Source organism: Epinephelus lanceolatus, chromosome 19, assembly GCF_041903045.1.
Source record: "Epinephelus lanceolatus isolate andai-2023 chromosome 19, ASM4190304v1, whole genome shotgun sequence".
NCBI lineage: Eukaryota > Metazoa > Chordata > Actinopteri > Perciformes > Serranidae > Epinephelus > Epinephelus lanceolatus.
In genome coordinates this window covers 3,620,192-3,642,315 of record NC_135752.1, presented here as the reverse complement: position 1 = coordinate 3,642,315, position 22,124 = coordinate 3,620,192, and the positions used below count along the sequence as shown (strand labels likewise).

The following is a 22,124-nucleotide window of genomic DNA, read 5'->3' as shown; positions in this document are numbered from 1 at the left end:
GCTTGAATAGAGCTTGATGTATGAAAAACACCAGGCAAGTATGGCAAGAAATCTTTTTTTTATTAGGGTCTTTGAAAAGTCCTGGGAAAGTTTGGAAATTTTGTCCATGAAAACGTGTGGGAACCCCGCAAAATGCGGCCCGCAGGCCAGTGGCAGCCCTAAGAATCATTATGTGTGGCCCCTGAACATGCATGCATGATATTTTAATCATCTGTGGTCCATTTCAATACTTTCACTTTCACTAGGTCCATTCATTCACTACACTACTCAGCTACTGCATCTAACTGTGCAAACACGTGTCTGTCATGTTAGGAATGACAACTTGTAAAGCTACTGGTAGCGTTGCAACTAGTGGCACCTTGTGAGTGTTGCGGGAATTCGGTTCTGTCATCAATGCTAGTAGGGTTGCAAAGGTATGAGATTTTCGTGGTGCAGTATGATAACTGTCTCAAAAAATATCAGGGTATTGCGGAGTTACACAATATTATTTTCAGTAACAATGACCCTTGAAGGAAAGAATACAGAAGATTTTTTGGGTTAAACAAATTCTTTATTGTAATTAAAATAGAGATGTCAGTTTTGATTTATTTTGCTTTTGATAGCTCAACACCCATTATCCCACCAGTGTGTGCAGTGCAGTAAACTGAAGAGCAGCAAATTAACCCATAGACCAACATATGTAACTAGTCAAAATATTCTTGGCGATTTACTGTTGACATCCCTAAATTGATACTTGAGAATCTTATCTTACCATATAATGATGAAAACTCTGTCTGTGGGTGTGTCTGTTCCACGTTTTTCTCTTCACTGACTTGGTCAATCCATGTGAAATTTGGCACAGTGGTAGAGGGTCATGGGAGGATGTGAATGAAGCAATATTACATCAATTGGCCAAAGGGGGGAGCTATAGCAACCGATTGAAAACTTTGAATGGGCATATCTCATGCCCCATATGTCGTAGAGACATGAAACTTTGCACAGAGATGCCTCTCCTCATGACACAAATTTGCCTCAAGAACCCATAACTTCTGCGGCCTCGTGCCTACGACCGAATCACAGCCGTGACGATATCACAGTACAACATCACTCCCTCTCGTGTGATATTGCTTAATTAGACACACAGTATTGTAGGCAAGATAATGTCATACACGCTACAATGACTCAAGCTTTTATGTTTTTGCTGTTGTTGTTGTCATAGACGACCCCTCCGCTCCTTCTTGAACATTGTATATCCTTATGTTCTCCCATCGAGCTCTCCCTTTTTGGTCGAGTAGTTGATTCATTACTATTATCATCTTGCTTAACACTTTTTCAGCGTTTTGAACGCAGTCATCCACCTTTTTGATTTGTGTCTCTGCCTGCGCTATTTTTTGACGTTGGTGAGATTGGATATGACTTTTTTTAACTGTTGTTTTGTGTCTTTGCGAAAGTCCCGTATTTCCTCCAAAATTCTTGTTAAACTTGTCACCTCTCTTGCGTTAGCTTTCCCGTCTTGTATCCCTGTGGGAGAGCTGTTCTTCGTATTTTCCCTGGTGGCTGGCTCTTCAGCGGTGCCTTTCCTGTTTCCATCCTTTTTCCCCATTCTTGCCCCACTTAAAAAATTCAAATGTTATGGAGCAATTCTGTTTTTGACGGGGCAAAATACGTGTTTTCTCAAGGGAGCGTTTGCTTTAGGCTGCCATTTTGGGTGATGACGTCACCAGAACCTCCAGCTACACTATACATCTCAACTATTTTTCTGTCAATTGTTTCTCTGATTTATTGATTTATCTTTATCATTTAGTCTGTAAAATAGTGGAAAATGCTCACCGCTGTTTCCCAGAGTCCTAGATGACACCATTAACTGTCTTGTTCAATGGATTGATTAGATTGATTTTTTTCTGATTAATTACAATTATCATTAATACAATATCTATTATTATAGTTTTAAAGGTGTATTTAAACGGTGATTGTGGTATTGCAACTTTTACTTCAGTAAAGGATCTTAGGTCTTCTTTCACTACGACCGTTGAATTACCATGCTATGTTAACGTATTGTACTGCATTACAACTTTAAAAGCAGATGTTAAGGGCTAAAGCATGCAGAGCTGCTGCTCTAATCCTTTATGTAGTTTTTTTCTGTGAAATGTTTCTCAAACAGTGGCCTGTGGACTGCTTTCCATCCCATGAGCCCAGTGGTGCACATGGTTGAGTTTTTTCTCATGCTCAGTCAGTTTTCCCTCCTTACTAGCAGAGCAAATCATTTGGCAAAGTATTGCTCAGGTGCATTCTGGGAGAACAAACATGGAGCTAGATTTCCTCTTTGGCCTGCACAGCCAGCTGTTCCTTCTCTTAGGCGTCCTTTTCCTGTCAGTGGCCAGTATTCATGCTTCAACTAACACTAATTCCTTGTAGAAATCCTTCCAGTTGGCTTGGCAGGCTATATTGGCAGAAACTGCTGTGGACTGTCTAAGATTACTAATAACCCTGTATGTGTGATGGCTGTAAAGTGGTCTAAACTGCAGACTGAGTCAACAGTGCACAGATGGCAGATGAGGGAAGCTTCCATGCGCTGACCTTCGGTTTGTCACATCAATCTGCTATCTTTGATAACAGTGGTGAATTAGTTCACGTTATTATCCTTTACAGATGATGTTGCTGTACATACAGCTAATGCATCATGATTACTGAATCAAAAATGAACCGAGAATTCAGTCTCTCAAAGGTTTTTCCTGTCTCTTTTTCATTGCAGAAAATAGTGAAAGCAGGAGACAAAGACCTGGACGGACAGTTAGACTTTGAGGAGTTTGTTCATTATCTCAGAGACCATGAGAAGAAGCTCCGGCTGGTCTTCAAGAGTCTGGACAAGAAGAATGATGGTAAGGAATCTTGCTACAACTTGTGACTTTTAAAGTCTGCTGTATGGTATTGAGAACAGGTAGAACCAATTCATTATCACAAAAACATAAAAGGTTACTCTAGTGACTTAGTATTACATGCAGTGGCATGCAAAAGTTTGGGTACCCCTGGTCAAAATTTTGTTTACTATAAATAGTTAAGTGAGTAGAAGATGAAGTGATTTCCAAAAGGAATGAAGTTAAAAATGAAACATGCTTTCCAACATTTTAAGCAAGATTTGTGTTTTATTTTTCTTTTGTACAATTTGAGATTGAAAAAAAGGAAAGGCGCACCATGCAAAAGTTTGGGTACCCCAAGATATTTGAGCTCTCAGACAACTTTTTACAAGGTCTCAGGCCTTATTTAGCTTGTTAGGACTATAGCTTGTTCACAGTCATCATTAGGAGAGGCCAGGTAATGCAAATTTCAGAGCTCTATAAATATTCTGACTCCTGAAACCTTGTCCCAACAATCAGCAGCCATGGGCTCCTCTAAACAGCTGCCTAGTACTCTGAAAACTAAAATAACTGATGCCCACAAAGCAGGAGAAGGTTATGATAAGATAGCAGTGTGTTTTCAGGTCGCTGTTTCCTCAGTTCCTAATGTAATTAAGAAATGGAAAATAAGAGGAACTGTGGAGGTCAAGTGGTGTTTATTTACCACAACCAGGAAGCAACAGCAGTCTTTAGAATAGTTGGGTACATATGGAAGCCCAGGTAAGATGAGTTGTAAATATAAGGACAAGTGTTTGGGTGTGTGGCTTATGCATATAGACGCACACCAGTCTTCACAAATTCAGATTCAGATTCAGATTCAGAATACTTTATTAATCCCGGGGGGGTTAGGGAACAGAGGAACTGAACTAGATTGAGCAGAGGACAGTCTCTCTTCTTTACATGGGAGAATTACCAGTTTTATACGTCTCCTTTGCATTTCAGTGTTTGTGTATGGTATATGAGCAAATCCCCTAATTCTAATGTTTTTTTCAGTTTAAATGTAATTCCAAATCTCAACATTTTCATTTATTATAATGGACTGATGGCAACACAATGCATACATTACTCATGACTCACATACAATAAGGTCTGTGTTATAAAAACAAACAAACAGACAGAAAATTTTGGCAAACCAGACCTGATACAACTCGAGGGAATTTTGAGGACCTACAGCCCGACCTGAACCTGGCTGTGGGATGGGCTGAATTGGGTTTGGGTGGAGAATCAAAGATCTAAAGACCATCCCTGTCTGGTGAATGCCCACACCTTTCAAACGTCTCTCCCTCAGTTTGTAATGCTGACTTTCTGTTATTGATTTCTAGATTTCATAATGAAGCCGAGATAACCCTGATTTCATCATCAGGGTTATTTTCTCAGACTTGACAAAGCTCCTCCAGAGATTCAAGACATTATACAACTGCTTTTACATCACTCACTGTGACTAGTAAACTGACCTCTATGTCTAAAATTAGTGGACTTTAAGTTTGATTAATTGATGACTAATTTCTTTCTGTGGTGCAGGCCGGATTGACTCACAAGAAATCATGCAGTCTCTGCGTGACCTGGGAGTGAACATCTCTGAGGAACAGGCTGAGCAGATTCTTAAAAGGTCAGAGTAATGCTGTGATCCCCAGATTCACAAACTGAACAGATTCACATTTTTTTTCAATCTGTGTGTGTGTGTGTGTGTGTGTGTGTGTCTGTGTCTCTGTCTGTCTGTCTGTCTGTCTCTCTCTGTGATGTCTCCCATCTCTTTCTCTTGCGTAGTGCATGTCACATTTTAACGCATGTGATCTGATTCACGGCGGCTATTATATACTCCCTCTTAATAACTACAGAAAGCAGTTAGGTGACAGTCAGACTACTTTTTCCTCATATCTGTTAATGAGGTTAAAGTGGCACTCTTTTCTTTAGTCTCTCACAGGTTACAGTAAAGGCTGCAGCAGCACAATTCTAAATACACAGAGATTAATCACATTCTTTCTTTTAAGTAACACTGTAGCAAATGTGTCTCTTAAAGGGTAAGTTCAGTATTTTTCAACCTGGACACTATTTTCCAATGTTTTTATGTCTAAGTGACTAATGGGAACCAATTTGGTCCAGTATTAAGAGAGGGCTGCAGCCGGCAGCATCAAAACAGGCTGCAATATGACCACTGGGGGCATATGACACTGTCAATGTATGTCCAATAAAAGTGCTTGTTTTTGCCACTTACTAGCTCAGATTGTTATTTTAATTGTCTGACAACTTTGTCTAACTAGAAACAGCCCCGAAATCGCTATTGCCACCACAGGGCTCGACAGTGCGAGCGTTTCACTCGCATTTGCGACTAAACATAGGTGTGTGCGAACTGTAAAAAATATTAAGGGGCCCTTGTGCGCATGAAAAAAATCAGCCGAAGCAGCCTGTATTTTTGTCAATAAAAAAATATGATAATCTAACCGCAAATGTTGGAGGAATTCCAGCCGCCTTCCCTCTTCCCTCTTCCCCGTGTGACACGGTTATGGGCGGTTTTCCAAGCCACTGTCGGCACAATGAATATAAGTCCCAGTGTCGGCAGCGTGGAAATAGCCTAAGTCAAAGTGTGGAGGAGATGGACCGGGTGGATCTCCGGGGAAGCCTGCTCCGTTCTCCCCGTAGTTCAAATAATTTCAACTCTGTGCAGCGCTCGGGCGGAAAATCAGAGCGGTGCGCGACGCCAAGGGTAGCAGTGCCGCTTTGTCAGGCGTTGCTGCCCTCTCCATAGACAAACAATGGGACAGCCAGCGCAAAGCGGTTTTACAGCTGATCATGTGTAGAGGCCTTTAGGGACCGTTCGCCACGGTACCGCTGCTGGGCAGGGTGGAAATAAAGCCCTTTTCACACAGAGCGCGCAAAGCGCAGACCTCGGCTGATGAACCCATTCATTGTGTATGTGCTACTGCGGCGCAAAAGCGCACCGCTCTGCCACCGAGCTGAGTGGTGCGCGCCGCCAGCCTGCGCTCGAATTGAAATTTTTTAATTTCACCGCAACGCGCTGTGACGACACCTCGGCGCCGCACGTCCAATAGCAGAGAAGAGCCTGAAGTAGACCCGGAAGCGGTCACCATGGAGCTGTAGCTCCTGAACGAGCCTGTACTCCCCCACATCTTGTCCTCTGCGCCCTCCCCCGCGGTGGGCACCGCGAAAGCTCTGTGTGAAAGAGGCTTAAGTCCTGCAGAGTTTCAGAGGACCTGGAGAATGTTTTAGGATAGTAATAACATTATATAAGATAATCATATTGCAAAGATAATATATATAAGATAATAACATTAAAGACAAAATTAAATTGCAATACTTTTTCAAAACTTGATGATTTTACCTTTCTGTACATTTTGTATACAAATTCATTAAATAATTTTGCTTGTAAATGTCTATTTGCATCACGTTTATTACAGAAAACACATTATTTGATCAATTTACATTGTGCCCCTAAAGTTCTTTGTGCGCTCCTTACTTTTTCAACTTAGGAGCACATGTGCTCCTTGGGAAAAAGGTTAGCGTCAAGCCCTGCACCAGACTCCATTTGTCATTTTATCATCATAAATCCAACTTCATTAGAAACAAATACAACTAACAAAAGCCATTTTGGTTTGTCTTTCCACTGTTTTAACAGTCAGCAACTCTGGTCTGGTTGAAATTAACCATTAAGTCACCCATTAAAATCTATAAATATGCTGGCTCTATACACACTGAAATTACTGTTTATTTAAATGGAGTCTGCTTAGTTTGGCAACTGTGATTTTGGGGCTGTTTCTGGTTAAACTAAAATGGATCTAACGCTTTAACCAAAAGGTCTTTCTCTGTAGGGATCCTTTACATAATGTTGTCAGACACTTAGAATAACAATCTGAGCCTGTCAGTGTCAAAATCAAGCACTTAAAGTTGACATACATTGACAGTGCGAACATGCCCTGAGTGGTTACATTGCAACTTGTTTTGTGGCTGCCAGCTGCAGCCCTTTTGCTCAATACTGGACCAACTTGTCTCAATTAGTGATCGAGACACAAAAACATGGGAAAATGGAAACCAGCTAAATATCAAGCAAGCATCACTGTTTCCCACAGAATGAGTGTGTGTGTGGTGGTAGCTGACAACAGTGAGCGGGGGAGCGTGAGGCGACAGCAAACTTTGTTTTTTTTTTTTGTCTTTTCTTTTAATTACTTCTGTCTCTTTGTATCATTCTGTGTCCCATTTCTTCTGAGGTTTTTGTTTGTTAATGAGTTCTCCATTAGTTCTTTTTTTCCTCAGCAGCAGTTTGTCAGGATGGATAACTGATCTGTCAAGCTGTTCAGAGCTGATCAGATCAGAGAGGAGCAGCTGCTGCTGTGGTTCTTTCCTTCACTGTCCTGTCCCATTTGAATCAATAGGAAGACCTTTAACATAATGGCAGCCTATGTCTGAATGACAGAAAGCCATCACTTTAACTGATCCATGAAGCATCCACAGTGCCTGTCACTACACGTGTGAACTATCGAGCTGTTCTATTTATCTAGGAGTAGTATTTGTTTAGTTCCTCTAACCTCCTGTTTGTCTGTCTGTCTGTCTGTCTGTCTGTCTCCTCTCTCTGGCTGGTCTCAGAATAAGGAGGGGTCATATCTGGGCCCCTATCTTGTAGTAAGTAGTAGCTTCTATAGTCTGCTTGCTCGGCCAGTGCTACCCTGATTGCTGCCTCGTCTGTCTAATTCAGTTACCAGCTGCAATTTTTTTTTCCTTTCAGATTTTTCAGATGAAAAATGCAACAATTATCACATTGTCAAAACAAAGCTGCTGTGATTATGACTCAGTTGTGATACAGAGTGCCCAAGTAAAGCATCCTGCTACAACAGAATGCATATAAACTCATAAAGGAAGCCATGAGACCAAGTGTTAGCATTGTTGAGAAGTAACAGTGCATGTGAGCTGACAGCTTGTCCTTTCTGATGTTTAAAATGGTCATATTTGTAATAGTTTGTATTTCACATCCTCAGTATGGATAAAAATGGCACAATGACGATTGACTGGAATGAGTGGCGAGATTATCACCTCCTCCATCCAGCAGACAACATTCCCGAGATCATCCTCTACTGGAAACACTCCACGGTACATACTCCTCTTTCTCTCTGCTTCAAAGCAAGGGCAACAAACATTAACAGTAGAACCCTAGTCAAAGTCTCATCTTTCCTATTATAGTGTATTTGTGTGGACAATGCGTCAGACAAAGAAGTCAAAACATTCAACATGGCTGCCAGACTGTTACTTTAAATGATAAAAATACTCAAGAAAAATTAAAGGTCCAGTGTAGGGAGATAGATTGGCATAAATGAAATGTAATATAATACATTTAACTGTCATTAGTGTATAATCACCTTAAACTAAGTATAGTTGTTTTTTGTTATCTAAGAAGAATAGGTAGTGTACATTTGCTTATCTACAATACTGAAACTGCAACTGGACAGAAAATCTCAACTTTGTAGTTATTTTCAGAAAGGAGACTTTTTACACACACTTCCATCAAAAAATGGTTTCAAGTTTCAAATATAATAAAAGGTTTGTTTAACCACAGATAACCCTTACATATTACTTCCTTTAAGGGTCATTCTGACAGATGAAAATAATGATAATAATTCTATAATACTGTGATACCATAAAACTGCAATATTTTCTGAGATGGTTATCGTTCCGTGAAAATCTCCCTACTTTAGAATGAGCTGTTTATATTTGCATATGAGCTGGTCCTCTTCTGCAACTTCACCACTAGATGCCACTGAATCCCTACACACTAGACCTTTTATAGGCACTCATAAAGGTATAGTGCAAGTTGGATCATACATACTTTTTTTTAGCTTGAAGGAGCAGCAATGTATCCGTAGATTATAAAATCAAACAATTCAGTAATATACAGTAAAAGTTAATAAAATGACTGGACAAAAAAATCATAATTATATTTATGGGTATATTATCATTATTATAAAATCACCATTAGCACAAGTCTCAATATGTGTGTCACCAGTAAATCAGACTGAATATGCCAGCTTGAAAAGGTGCGTTTTCAGACGGGATTTGATGGTGGAAAGGTAGTCAATGTTGCAGATGTCATGGGAGAGAGAGAGTTCCAGATGCAGGGGCCAGAGTGGCTGAGGGCTCTTGAACCCATGGTGAGCTGGATTGCAGTAGAGGATCTAAGAGTACAGGAGGGTGTGTAGATATGAAGGACTTCAGACAGGTAGGAAGGGGCTTGATTATGAAAGGCCCTAAAGGTGAGAAGCAGAATCTTGAAATCGATGCGATATTTAACTGGAAGCCAGTGAAGGTGCTGGAGAATGGGAGTGGCAAGGCAAGGCAAGTTTATTTGTAGAGCACAATTCGTACACAAAGTAATTCAAAGTGCTTTACAGAACAAGAAAATGCATTAAAATCACAATACAAAATAAAAACATAAATAATCATTATAAAATGAACTTTAAAAGAGAAGAGTGCAGATAAGATCCTTTCAGTCATATGCACGGTGAAATAGAGCTGTTTTGAGCCTAGATTTGAACATTGTCAGAGTAGAGGCCTGTCTCACATCTTCAGAAAGACTGTTCCAGATTTTAGCTGCATAAAACTGGAATCCTGATTCTCCATGTTTAGTCCTGACTCTGGGCACCAGCAGGAGGCCGGTCCCTGAGGTCCTCAGAGTCCGAGATGGTTCATATGGCACTAACATGTCAGAGATGTACTTTGGTGCTAGGCCGTGGAGAGACTTGTACACAAGCAGAGCTGCTTTAAAGTCTATTCTCTGAGCCACAGGAAGCCAGTGTAGAGACCTGAGCACAGGACTAATGTGCTCGTACTAGTGAGTGATATGATCTGTGGAGGGGGTTCTGGTAAAGATACGGGGGGCTGAATTCTGGACCAACTGGAGTTTATGAAGACACTTGAGAGGGAGACTAAAGAGGACAGTATTGCAATAATCAATATGAGATGTAACCAAAGAACGATCGAGGATAGCAGCGCTCTGAGTTTAAAGTGACAGGAGAAGACGATTAATATTTTGTAGATGAAAGTATGCAGAATGAGTAACATTATTGATGTGTGCCTCAAAGGACAATGTACTGTCCAGGATGACACCCAGACTCTTAACCTGAGGGGATGGATGGACTTTGGAGTTGTCAGCGGTTGGAGACAAACTGTGTGGTTTAGCCAAAGTAGATTTAATATCCACAAGGAGAACCTCAGTTTTATCACTGTTAAGTTTTAGGAAGTTGCATGAAAGCCAATCATTAACTGAATCCCTCTGCTTCCTTCTCAGATCTTGGATGTTGGGGAGAGTTTGTTGGTGCCTGATGAGTTCACAGCAGAAGAAAAGAAAACAGGAATGTGGTGGCGACACCTAGTGGCTGGAGGAGGAGCTGGTGCTGTGTCTCGAACCTGCACAGCACCTCTGGACAGGCTTAAAGTACTCATGCAGGTAAAGCACAAGACACTGCTGATAAATGTGGGAGTACTCTCAGGCAGGAACGTTTTTATTATCGACAAACTGTACAAAAGGAAGTGGATTAGCAGTCACAGTGTGAATACATGCCCATTGTTTGTTCGCTTTCTGGCCTCCCCAGGTTCACGCTTCCAAGAGCAACAGCATGCGTATCACTGGAGGCTTTGTCCAGATGATCCGAGAAGGCGGTGTGAGGTCACTGTGGCGAGGCAACGGCATCAATGTCATCAAAATTGCCCCCGAGTCTGCTATTAAGTTCATGGCCTATGAGCAGGTACGCACCAATACAGCCTCCAGTTAGCCGTTTATTCCTGTCACATTTTGACACTTTGTTGCTGCTAACAAAAAAAGAATGTCCTGTCTGTCAGATAAAACGATTAATTGGAAGTAACCAGGAGACATTGGGCATCACAGAAAGACTGGTGGCAGGCTCTCTGGCTGGAGCCATTGCTCAGAGCAGCATCTACCCCATGGAGGTGAGAGACCAAATAACACATAGATTAAAACCAAATTTTTAAGTAAGACCTTACTTAAAAAGTAATTTTAATGGTTGTACTCACTCTGTTAATTTTAGGCATCAACTCATGACTCATGCTATTTGTATGAAGAAATGTCCAAGTGGATTTTCTTTGTTTTGTGACTGACTGCCCATTTTAACTTTTAGCCTTGAACCCATCATGTGAAACTGTACTGTGACCTCTTATCTGGAGGAAATCAGATCTTCAGACTCACAGACCTGAGGTTCATGACACACAACGTAATTTTCTATGAAAGATAATGCACGGCATATATGTATGATAGTAAACCATTTTTGTTCAAGTATGAAAGATTTTCTTCAACTCTTGGACAACAAAGTGGTGGTTTCTTTCATCTGTCAGAAGGCCTTACATCACGTCCTGTCCACTCAGGTGTTGAAGACACGGTTAGCCCTGAGGAAGACAGGCCAGTACTCGGGCATCTTGGATTGTGCCAAACAGATCTTTCAAAAGGAGGGCGTGGCTGCTTTCTACAAGGGCTATGTCCCCAACATGCTAGGCATCATCCCCTACGCTGGCATCGACCTTGCTGTCTATGAGGTGTGTGCTTGTTGTCAAGGGATAACTTCTCTTTTTATGCCTCCGCACCATGGCAGGAGGCATTATATTTTCAGGTTGTCTGTCTATCCATTCGTACGTACGCACATGCATACCTCCCATACTGGTGAAGGTAATTTCTCAGGAACACCTTAAGGTAATTTCTTCAAATATGGCACAAAGGTCCACTTGGACTCAAAAATAAACTGACATAAAGATAAACTGATTAGACTTAAGTGGTCAAAGGTCAAGGTCACTGTGACCATCCATCTATTTCTATTTCCACTGTGAAAAGTTGTGGAGGGTACCAATAGAACTGTTCCTTACCGTCGCAATTTTTAGTCACCACTCAGTTCAGGTACCTAGCACACAGATCTGGTACTAAAAGGTGGACCTGTAAACACAGCAGTCCCTTTATTGGTCAATAGAGGACGGTTGCTCTTGCTCAGGGCTGAGTTGTGGCTGGTTTGAGGCTTATGTAACCACTGTTCATACTGTGGCAAGTCTTACTATATTAGTAAACTATAACTATAAAATGAAAGGATGTTTTCCTGCCTCTCGCAGCAGCTGTAGACTGGGAAAAAATAATTCACTGGGCTGACTACAGGCAACTTTTAAGGTGGAACGTTTACATTTAATGTTACTTGATGCACATGTTGATGACGTGAATCCATCAGCACACCTCAAATATGACAAGTTTGACCATTCCATTATTTTTTATTGTCTCTCTTTGACATACACTTTTAGTATTGAGTGGATATTCAAGCGTTAGAAAAAAATAAATAAAATTTGACCAGATTATGTGAACTGCATATATTCTAATCCTCACTCATTACAAATCCACTATTTTTAAATTTCCCTTTGAGATACTCTCACTGCAGCCTCTTCGTCTTTGCTCTAAAAATGTTGGTGTGTAACTTGTTCTGTGGATGATAAATGAGGTGCAGATTTCTGTCTGTGTAACTGGTGATGAGGAAATACAGCAAGTGCTGGACAGAGCAGTGAGTAACAGCATTCCCGCCCACATTTAAGAGTACTGTTTGTGGTGGAAATGCTAATCGGACCTAGTACTACGTCTGAAGGGTCACTTTTGGTTCCAAAGGTATTATACCAAAAGTGTTTGATGGAAACGGGGCTAATATCTCAAAAAGGCCTTGAGGAAATTTCCTCCATTTTGGCACAAATGTCAACTTGGACTCAACCATGAACTGATTCGAGTTTGGTGGTCAAAGGTGAATATCACTGTCACCTCAAAAAATATGTTTTTGGTCATAACTTAAGAATTCATACACTAAACATGACAAAATTTCACACAAATGTCTAAAAGAATGAAATGATGAATTGATGACATTTTATATCCAAAAGGTCAAAGGCCTGCTTCACTGTGACATCATAAAGTTATGCAAAAACACTTCTCTGGCCATTGCTTAACATCATATCTCAGGAACAGAAGGGGAGACAATGGTCAGATACTGAACCGGTGACACTAATCTTGGGTGTCCACCTTGAAACTGTGTATAGATCTTTTGTGCTGTTGGGGGGAAGATGTGTGTGAAGCATTGATGATTTAGAATTTGTAACTTCTTTGCAGCAACATCCATAATCATGTCTGAAACTTGACTGGTTGGTAGAGGCATACAAACACGAGGTGGTAATTCTAGTTTTTAGTTCACTCTGACACCTTTGCTTTCTTCTCGTCTGTCAGACTCTGAAGAATTCCTGGCTGCAACGCTTTGCCACAGACAGTGCTGATCCAGGAGTGTTTGTGCTCCTGGCTTGTGGCACCACTTCAAGCACGTGTGGCCAGCTGGCCAGCTACCCATTGGCCCTGGTCAGGACTCGAATGCAGGCACAAGGTAGGTGATTACAGAACACTGTTGCACTGTACAGTTGCTGTCTATGAAAAGGACATAAAGATATGATAATGGGTTTGAAGTACACCTCAATTCTTTGATTACTCATTAGTTGGTCAGTTTATTAGAATGATTGGTGAAACACAGTAATCAAAGCCTGTACATGATGATGTTAAAATGTTTTTATATTTGATGTACTCCTGACAGTAGAATGAGCCATAATAAAGGTATACACTTAAAGTATTTAAGTATTTAAAGAGATATTTTTCAAGAATTCTACTGTATAAGTAAGAAACAAGCCAAACGTTAATGCACGTGATGATCAAGTATTTTCACTCTGTGAAGACATACCTGGAATACAGTGTTTTAATCGTTGCTCCGAGCTCCTCCTTCTTGACTGGCTGTAGAGGGACCATGTCTGTCCATAGGTGGACTGTTATTACATTTGTAATGTCGCTCCTCTGCTTGCTTTTTCTGCCACATGCAGTGCCTTGAGCAAATGCCGCTACAATAGATGTCTGACACTTTGGTTTCACCGTTTCATTGGCGCAACTGACAGCCTTGAATCTGCCCCCATAATTGCATATTTCAATACATGTTTCCTCCTGAGATGATGATGAATTAAGTTACTGGTGTTACCATCACTGGCAACAACAGCAGCCCGACAAACTAAAGCTCCTTTCTTGTACACAAGGTCTTCTGGTGCATCTCAGGGTCTCTTTCTTCATCCTCCTCCTCTCTTTTCTGTTCCCCTTAATGCACTGCACCTTCTTCCAGTTGTTAACAGACTGTGCTGCTAACTAGCTAGCTGGTGAGCTATACCCAGCATGCTGTTCTGCAGTCTAATTCTGTAAATGTACAGTTTTTAAAGTTACAAATAGTGTATTTGTCACATGTTGTGTGCCATGGGGATTCCCACTTTCAGAGAGTTAGTGTGGGTTAATATTTGCTTTGTTCTTAAGTTATAACAATTAGTAAGAAGGGTATGCAGTTGATAATGGTCCCCTCTCCCATTTCACACAGTGTGTCATTACTATAGTGCTCTTTCCTGTTTACTAACGCAGTCTAGCACCTGTATAGCACTATGCAGTGGTATAACGCTAAAAATTCCTATCACGTGGGAAAATAAACCAGTATATTGCCCAGCACTAGTTTCAACTTGAATGTCACTGGTTCATGAGAAGGTTTCAGTTAATCAGATTTTATCATTACCATACAAAAAGCCCCCTACACTGCCATGTAAGGTTTCTTTTGTCATTCATAAAAGCGTCCCATAAGAAAACTGCTAAATTCCATAAGTCCTCTTAAATTACATGTACGTGCCAATGAAGACTGATTCTATTGGTACAAGTGGTTCTTGCATTAGGTCCATTTTCTTTATTTTCTTATTTACCGTAAATAATTAAATTTAGTTCACTTTTTGTCCAATCTAAAGCCAATTATTTGCTGGTACTGAGGCCATGATATTACAGACCACTGTACAATTATACTGTTTCAGCTCTTAACCTCAACAGGACAGAACACTGAGTGTTATACAAAAGGGGATACAATCAACATTATAGCTACATTTATTTGTTTCCACTACATGAGGTATCAAGCATCAAGTGTTTCACCATTTGTTTTCATGCACAACCAGGTTAGTGAGGTGTAAAAATACTTGACCTTTCAACTATTTTAGAGATTTGGGATTTGAATTTGAATTAAATTGGCTTAAAGTGCCTTAAAGACCGCGAGTGGATTTAGTTGATAGAAGGATTGTTACAGTGGAATCAGACGACAAGAGAACAGCCACAGATATAACAAATCATATTTTCATGAAGTTGAATAGCTTCAGTTAATTCATTTAATCTGCAGTATTAGTGATAGAAAACAGCTGACTAATTCTGTGGCATTTACAGCAATCTTTAATATGTGCTCTCTCCCTGTTAAATAAACCAATCCATAAATGAATAATTCCAGTTCATAATTAAGCTCTTTTCTGGTTGGCTCAGTAATTCTGAGCTCATGTGTGTGAAGATATTTTCTGAATTTGTCTGATAAGTTCTTTGTGGCTGCTGCTAACCTTATCATGTAACACAATGGCTTAAATAAAGGGAAGTGTTCAACAATATGACACGGTTAATATTGTAGGTTTAACTAATATTATTAACATTTGGGTATGTATAGTATGGGGAACTCTGACAGTAAAATTAGCACCTGTTTTATTTTCCTCAGTGTGGATTCTCTTGTTCCATCATTAACTCAAAACAGCAGCAGTAACAAGCCATGCAAGCACAGGAGAGCAGCAGCTAGGAGTGTAAATCACCAGTTTCATCACAAAACGATATTATATCGATTCTTTGGACGATATGATATTTGTAGATATTACAAAGTCTGCCACAATACGAGTTTGTTTCGATGTGATTCAGGGGCCTGCGACTGATATGAAACAGCATTATATGCCTGTTTAACGCAGTCTGTTACAGAAGAAGCTACCACCCCTTTCTTTTTTTTACCATAAAAGATAAAACAACACATAAATAGTAAGTGCAATAATGTTTACTTTAAATTGACTCCACTAACATACATAAAACAGCACATGGGATAAGTTAACCTTCAGGGCTTTCTGCCAGAGAGACCTTCTGGAAGAAATATTTTCATTTTAACCCAAACCATCATCTTTCTCATAAAACAGGGCTATCTGGCTTAAAGCCCTGAAGGCAGACTTCCTTCAACAGCCATAAAACATGGATTAACAACAAGATCATTTAACAAAGGTATTACATTCAACTCAGTAATAACTGTCAAGGATCATGGACAAAACAATAGTTTCTAGCTAGTCACTCATTATTAGCTTAAGCATGTTTATATTGCATAAATTAACCTGAAGGCTAGCAGACTGCATCACCTGACAGAGCAGCACGTTTGAATTTCAGCCTGATTGTACGTTTTTTCAGCCAAACATTGTTTAAACAGAGTTGCTTCCATTGCTGTAGTGAGAAGCTAGCAGAATGAGTTGCCATCCATGGAGGTAACGTTACACTGTGTTTTATCTCATAACAGCACTGTTTACATAGGCCATGTGTTTTGTCTGTTGACCCCTTTTTCTCTAAATTTGAAAATATTTCCACACTGCTGATTTATTCCAGAGTAAATACCATTATCCTTACCGTCTTTTTCTTAACTGCCTGCCATCTGCCTGCTGCTATTTGACGGTGACACAGACTTTCAAAATAAAAATGTATCATAAAGATGGTGATATGAATCGATGATTTCCCTTTGTATTGATGACATTGCATCATTGATCATTGAGTTGATATACTGATCCAGATCAATTGATTGTTACACTCCTAGCAGCTGCTGTCCTCCTTACCTGGAAACAATAAATGTGGTGGCAGCAACTCCTTCTTAAAGTTTTGCACATTTTCTTGTGACTTAAAAATCAGGATTGAAGCGTCTTTAATAGGTGGCTAATAATGTTCTCATGTTTAGATTAATGTATCTGGCACTCCAGAAGTCAACAAGTGAGTAGGTTGGTGTGTGGTGTAGTGTTGGATGAGCCTGTCTTCCTCTGTTTCCCTCAGCTACCCTGGAAGGGGGCCCTCAGATGAACATGACGGCCCTGTTCAGACACATCATCAGGACCGAGGGGCCCAAGGGACTCTACCGGGGCCTGGCACCCAACTTCATGAAGGTCATCCCATCAGTCAGCATCAGCTATGTGGTCTACGAGTATCTCAAGATCACCCTGGGGGTCCAGTCAAAGTGAGGAGGGAGGGAGGATATCAAGAGTGGCCAAAGGTTTATTTTGTTTCCTTTGCTTTTCTTTTAGCTGAAGATTTACTGCATTTGGCCAGAAGAAAAGAGCAGCTGACATTCAACATATTGAAATCAAATGATGAAATTACAGGGTTTAAATGTGAATTAATGTGGATTAAGGGAAGGAAGAGCTTGAAAGCAGAGAGACTGATGCAGACAGGCTTGACTGAAGCACCTGAAGTTGCTCTTATTTAAATGTGTCTTCATGGAATCCAGGAGTGTTTATCACCTGTTCATCCTGGATGAGGAAGACAAAAGTTTACATTGAATTAATTGAGGTATCTTACTGGGGTACCAGTATACTGACAATGAATGACTCTTTGTCTTGAAGGGCTTTGCTAGGACTGATCATAAACTCTTTGAACCTAGTTCTTGGTCTCCATTTAATATCATGTTGGCTTTCCAGCTTTGTCTTCTCTCTCACAGCCTAAACAAAGTCAAAAGGTCACTGCTTAATTAAAAATAGGCAGTAGCCATATAAGTTAACTGGGCTTAACTAATTCATATATACAAATTATGAAAGCGAGACCAAGAATTTGTTCAGGGTTTTTTTTTTCTCCATGACACCTCCCACACTCTGTTAATGTGGCATTCACAGGATAATGAAAGAATGAATTTCCTTTTGTTTCCCAAGGTTCACTGCTTCTTCAGCTGCTTTAAAGACATTTACTTCCATTCAGTCAGGTGCTTTATGGAGCAAAAAAAGTAGTGAACAACTAAGATATCTCCTGATGATGTAATTAAACTTAACTTTGTGTTTAAAGCATGTAGGTATAACTCTAGCTGGAGCAGCTTCGTGACCCGCTCACTGGCGACATGACTCGCGCACCAAACCTACATGTCAGTTCACGATCAGCCCCCTCCAACCCTTGGCCGTGAAGGAGAAGCCCCGACAAAAATGCTAAGTTAGCAATTAGCAATTGTGAAGTGTTAGGTTAAAAGAGTGCCGGTTAGGGTAAGGGTAATGGGAGGGGTTACATCTCATTTCTTATAACATGAATCACACCTTCATGTACCATGAAATATAAAGTGAATTATTGTTACATACTTGTTCACTTCAGTATCACGCTGTAAAAGGGTTCAGATAGCTGTTGTGTTGGTGGGTGTGTCTTGTACCAGTGATGGACGGGGTTTGTATGGTCAAATGGAAATGGAATGTGTCTGCAGCTATACATGTCTCGTTTAAAGGGATCGTTCAGATTTTATTGAAGTATGAGGAATTTATCCATCATCAGCGCATTACCCCCAGTAAATGGCGGCAGGTACGCCCCCAGTTTGGAGAAGCAGGCTGGAGTACCGACACTGAAGCTTAAGAATGTTCTGCTCCAGAGGGGGGCAGCAGCAAAACGCATTTTAGCCACCTAAAAACAAATCAATATCAGGTCAAGTTGGTGCTACATTAAGAATATTTTCACTGCTCTACCTTGCTGTCAGACTGCGCTTTCCTTTGCCACGACATTTTCTCAACCCTAGAGCTTCCGTATTCATACGCACTGTAGTACAGCCACATATTGGCGGTTCCGTCAGACTTTTAGCGGATTGTGGGTGAGACAACAAATACAAGAAAATATACCCTGACAGATTATGATAGCAACGAGAAACTACTGTTACTGCAGAGAAAGGAGGTTACCTTTATGAACCACAGTATACAGAAGAACGTTTGTAGAGGGACTGAATGGGCTTAAAGAGAAACATGCGCAGGAATACCGAAGTTCTACGGTTGAGAAAGTGTAGTGCTTAAGTAAGGAGCTGTTTGACAGCAAGGTAAAGCGCTGAGTATATTCTCAATATTGCATCTACTTAAACTCATATTGATTTTTTGCAGCAGGCCTTTTCTAAGTGTAAAAAATACACTTTACTGTTGCCCCAGTCCACAGCAGAACATAATTTAGCTTCTGTGGTGGTGTTTCTCCAGCCTGCTTCTCCAAACAGGGAGCGTGCCATCTGACATGGACTGTAGGTAATACAATGAAGATGGATAAGTACCCCATACAACCCCACTTCAAAAAATTTCAACTATTCCTTTAACAGTGTTACACTGAGGCAGTATTGCTAAGGGACTGATTGTGGGTTCTCACATAGGAAATATCTGATCCCAAAACTTGTGTCGTATTACCAACTGCTTAAGTTGACACAGTACACTCCATCAGCGTCCATGACAGGTTTCAGTGCTTTCTTATCTTTTCAGTAATAACAGTTAGACGTTTGTATGGTAGTATTCCTCCTAAAAATGTGTACAGAGGCCTCTGTGCGACACACCTCCTTAATTCCTGTAGTCTATCAGTTATAATATGTTCATGTTTATACCAGTTTCCCTTTCCATAGATTCAACATGAGCCACCAGGATATATATCATTGCATTATCAGCTGGAAGGAATATTTCACAGGCTTGTTGGCTAAAGACATTTTCCATTCTTGTATGATGTCAATAAATAGTCCTTTAAGTCACGTGGCAGGATATCGGAGCAGAGGCAGCACTCTCAGCCTGACTGATTCCTGTGTCACATGAGACACAGATTCCCATGAGTGCCTTGTGTGCCTCCCTTACATAAATGCACTTAAACACTAGAAGAGGTGGAGTCTGTGGAGCGTTGAATGCACTTTAAGGTACTCTGCTTTAATTCCTGTTTGTCTTTTTTTTTATTGATGTATTTATGTATTTATTTTTACAAAAGAGGATTCATGACTGAATTTGTTATCTATTACTTGTGTTGATTATATAACATTAGGTGACCTTAAGATTTTAGACTCATCTGTGGTCTTCTCAGAATAAAAGAGGTGATAATCTGGTTTGTTTTTGAGAGCTAGAGGCAACTCTGATATGGTTGAAAATTCAAAGCCTCACATATATGGAAGCCCAAAGTGTTCAGTTCTGACTTAAACAGAAAAAAAAATAAAAATCATATGAATAAATTGTGTAAACTATTTAATCGAACCAACATTTTGTGAAATAATTGAAGAAATTATTAAAACACAACTAATTATTATGAAATGTTTTGTCATCATTTTTATTTTATTAGACGTTTTTAAAAATTCCCTTTTTCAAGATCCGTTTTTATTTTAATGTTTAACACAGACACAGTTTAATAACTGTGTCTGTGTCCAATGTTTGTTTACAGCAGCAGCCACATAGTTGATTTTTTTATGTCTCCGCATTGGCGATAACTGGCCAGAGGCATTATGTTTTTAGGTTGTCCATCTGTCCTGTTCTTGAGAGCCCGATATCTCAAAAATGCCTCGAGGGAATTTCTTCGAATTTAGCAGAGACATCAAATTGAACTCAACAATTATCAGATTTTGGTGGTCAAAGGTCAAGGTCACTGTGACCTTGTATGTCTCATTCTTGTGAACGTAATATCTCAGAAACACCTTGAGGGAGTTTCTTCAAATTTTGCACAAATATCCAATTTGAATCAAGACTAAACTGATTAGATTTTTGTGGTCAAAGGTCAAGGTCACTGTGACCTTGCATCTATCTTATTCTCATGAATGGGTGTCTCAAGAATACCTTGAGGGATTTTTTTTTTTGTTGTCTTGTTAACTTGGACTCAAAGATAAACTGATTAGAATTTGGTGGTTAAAGGTCAGGATCACTGTGATCTTACAAAACATGCCTATTGGTATCACTCAAGAATTCATTTGCTAAGTATGACAAAATTTCACACAAATATTTAACAGGATAAAATGATGAAGTAATGACATTTTATAACCAAAAGGGCGAAGGTCAACTTCACTGTGACGTCATGATGTTCTGCAAAAACACTCACTGTCATATCTGAGGAACAGAAGGGGAGACATTTGATCAGATACTGAATTGGTGACACTAATCTTGGTTGTCCACGTTGAAACTGTGCTGATTTTATAGACCCTCTGTTCTGTAGAGAGGAAGATGTGTGTGAAGCATCCATGTTTTCACAGACATGGATGTAAACTGTAAGAGAAACTTTACTGGTGCACTGAGGCATACAACCACAAGGCAGTAATTCTAGTTTTTCATTAACATACTTAAGGACTGTTGTTGTTCTAGCTCTAGGAGCTAACTGACTAAATCTGGTAGCAGGTGTTCAGGTGGCTTGCTTAAGAGGCAGGGGGCATGTGATTGGCTCACAGGTTAGGGGGGTGATGGAAACACTCGTGAAAAATTACATTATAAAGTAATGTAAAATCATTTTAAAAAGTATTACTGATTTCATAATAATTAGATGAGTTTTTCATTATTTCATGTATATATTTTGCCAAATTTATTCATATTACTGTTAATTTTATTTATTTGCTTTTGAACTCTTTGGGTCCCCGTACAAAGATTCCTCTGGTGACACTGTCTGTTTTCTCATCAGCAGCAGTTTATGCAGTATAGGATAAAGAGACACTGTACATGTCAGCTGCAAACACTGCTGAGGCAAAACCTCAGCTGACTATAATGAAGAATAAACACGTTGGGCAGTGAGAAGAACAATCTGAGCAGGATCTCATCATATTAAATTAAATATATGTTGTGGAAAGTATTGTAATAAAAGGAAGGAGACATTCATTAAAAGGCAAACCAGCATGCTGTCCTGTCTGTATATCTCTGGTAGAACTGCAGTCTCACATGATGGACTTTCTGCTTGTGACCGTCTGCTTTTGAAATCACACTGTGTCTTTGTAGCAGGTGGAGAACAGATGATGGTTTACATTTGCTCATTTGAGTGCTGATCCTAAATCACAGGTTTGGAAGGAAATGTCTCCCATCCCTCTTTCATCTCCTTCTTTTCTGGCACAAGAAGTCTGTGTGTGACTTCTCACACTGGGGCACTTCAATGTGGAGTTAGCATGTTCTCCCTGTGTCAGCGCGGCTATTTTTCGGCTTCCTCCAACAGTCCAAGACATGCAGGTTAAAGTAATTGGTGAAAGTAATTGTAAAGTAATTGGCCGTAGGTATGAATGTGAGCGTGAATGTTTGTCTGTCTCTATGTGTCAGCCATGTAGTAGTCTGGTGACCTGTCCAGGGTGTACCCCGCCTCTTGCCCAATATCAGCTAGGATAGGCTTCAGCCCCAACCCTCATCTGCCTC

General features: G+C 40.2%; 1 protein-coding gene across 3 annotated transcripts in view; it reads left to right on the top strand.

Moving 5' to 3' along the window:
- slc25a25b (solute carrier family 25 member 25b) overlaps positions 1-21,608 on the top strand; it is a 31,413-nt gene extending 9,805 nt beyond the window's left edge. For 2 of the 3 annotated variants that reach the window (XM_033647024.2, XM_033647026.2), the window contains exons 2-11: positions 2,732-2,858; positions 4,395-4,482; positions 7,473-7,508; positions 7,862-7,973; positions 10,165-10,323; positions 10,469-10,621; positions 10,716-10,823; positions 11,256-11,423; positions 13,126-13,276; positions 16,837-21,608. In XM_033647024.2, coding sequence (XP_033502915.1) covers positions 2,732-2,858; positions 4,395-4,482; positions 7,473-7,508; positions 7,862-7,973; positions 10,165-10,323; positions 10,469-10,621; positions 10,716-10,823; positions 11,256-11,423; positions 13,126-13,276; positions 16,837-17,021 — 1,287 coding nt within the window. In that variant the 3' untranslated portion in view covers positions 17,022-21,608. The remainder of the gene's footprint in view (positions 1-2,731; positions 2,859-4,394; positions 4,483-7,472; positions 7,509-7,861; positions 7,974-10,164; positions 10,324-10,468; positions 10,622-10,715; positions 10,824-11,255; positions 11,424-13,125; positions 13,277-16,836) is intronic. The other variant, XM_033647025.2, reaches the window with a different exon arrangement.
- Positions 21,609-22,124: the final 516 nt, after the last annotated feature.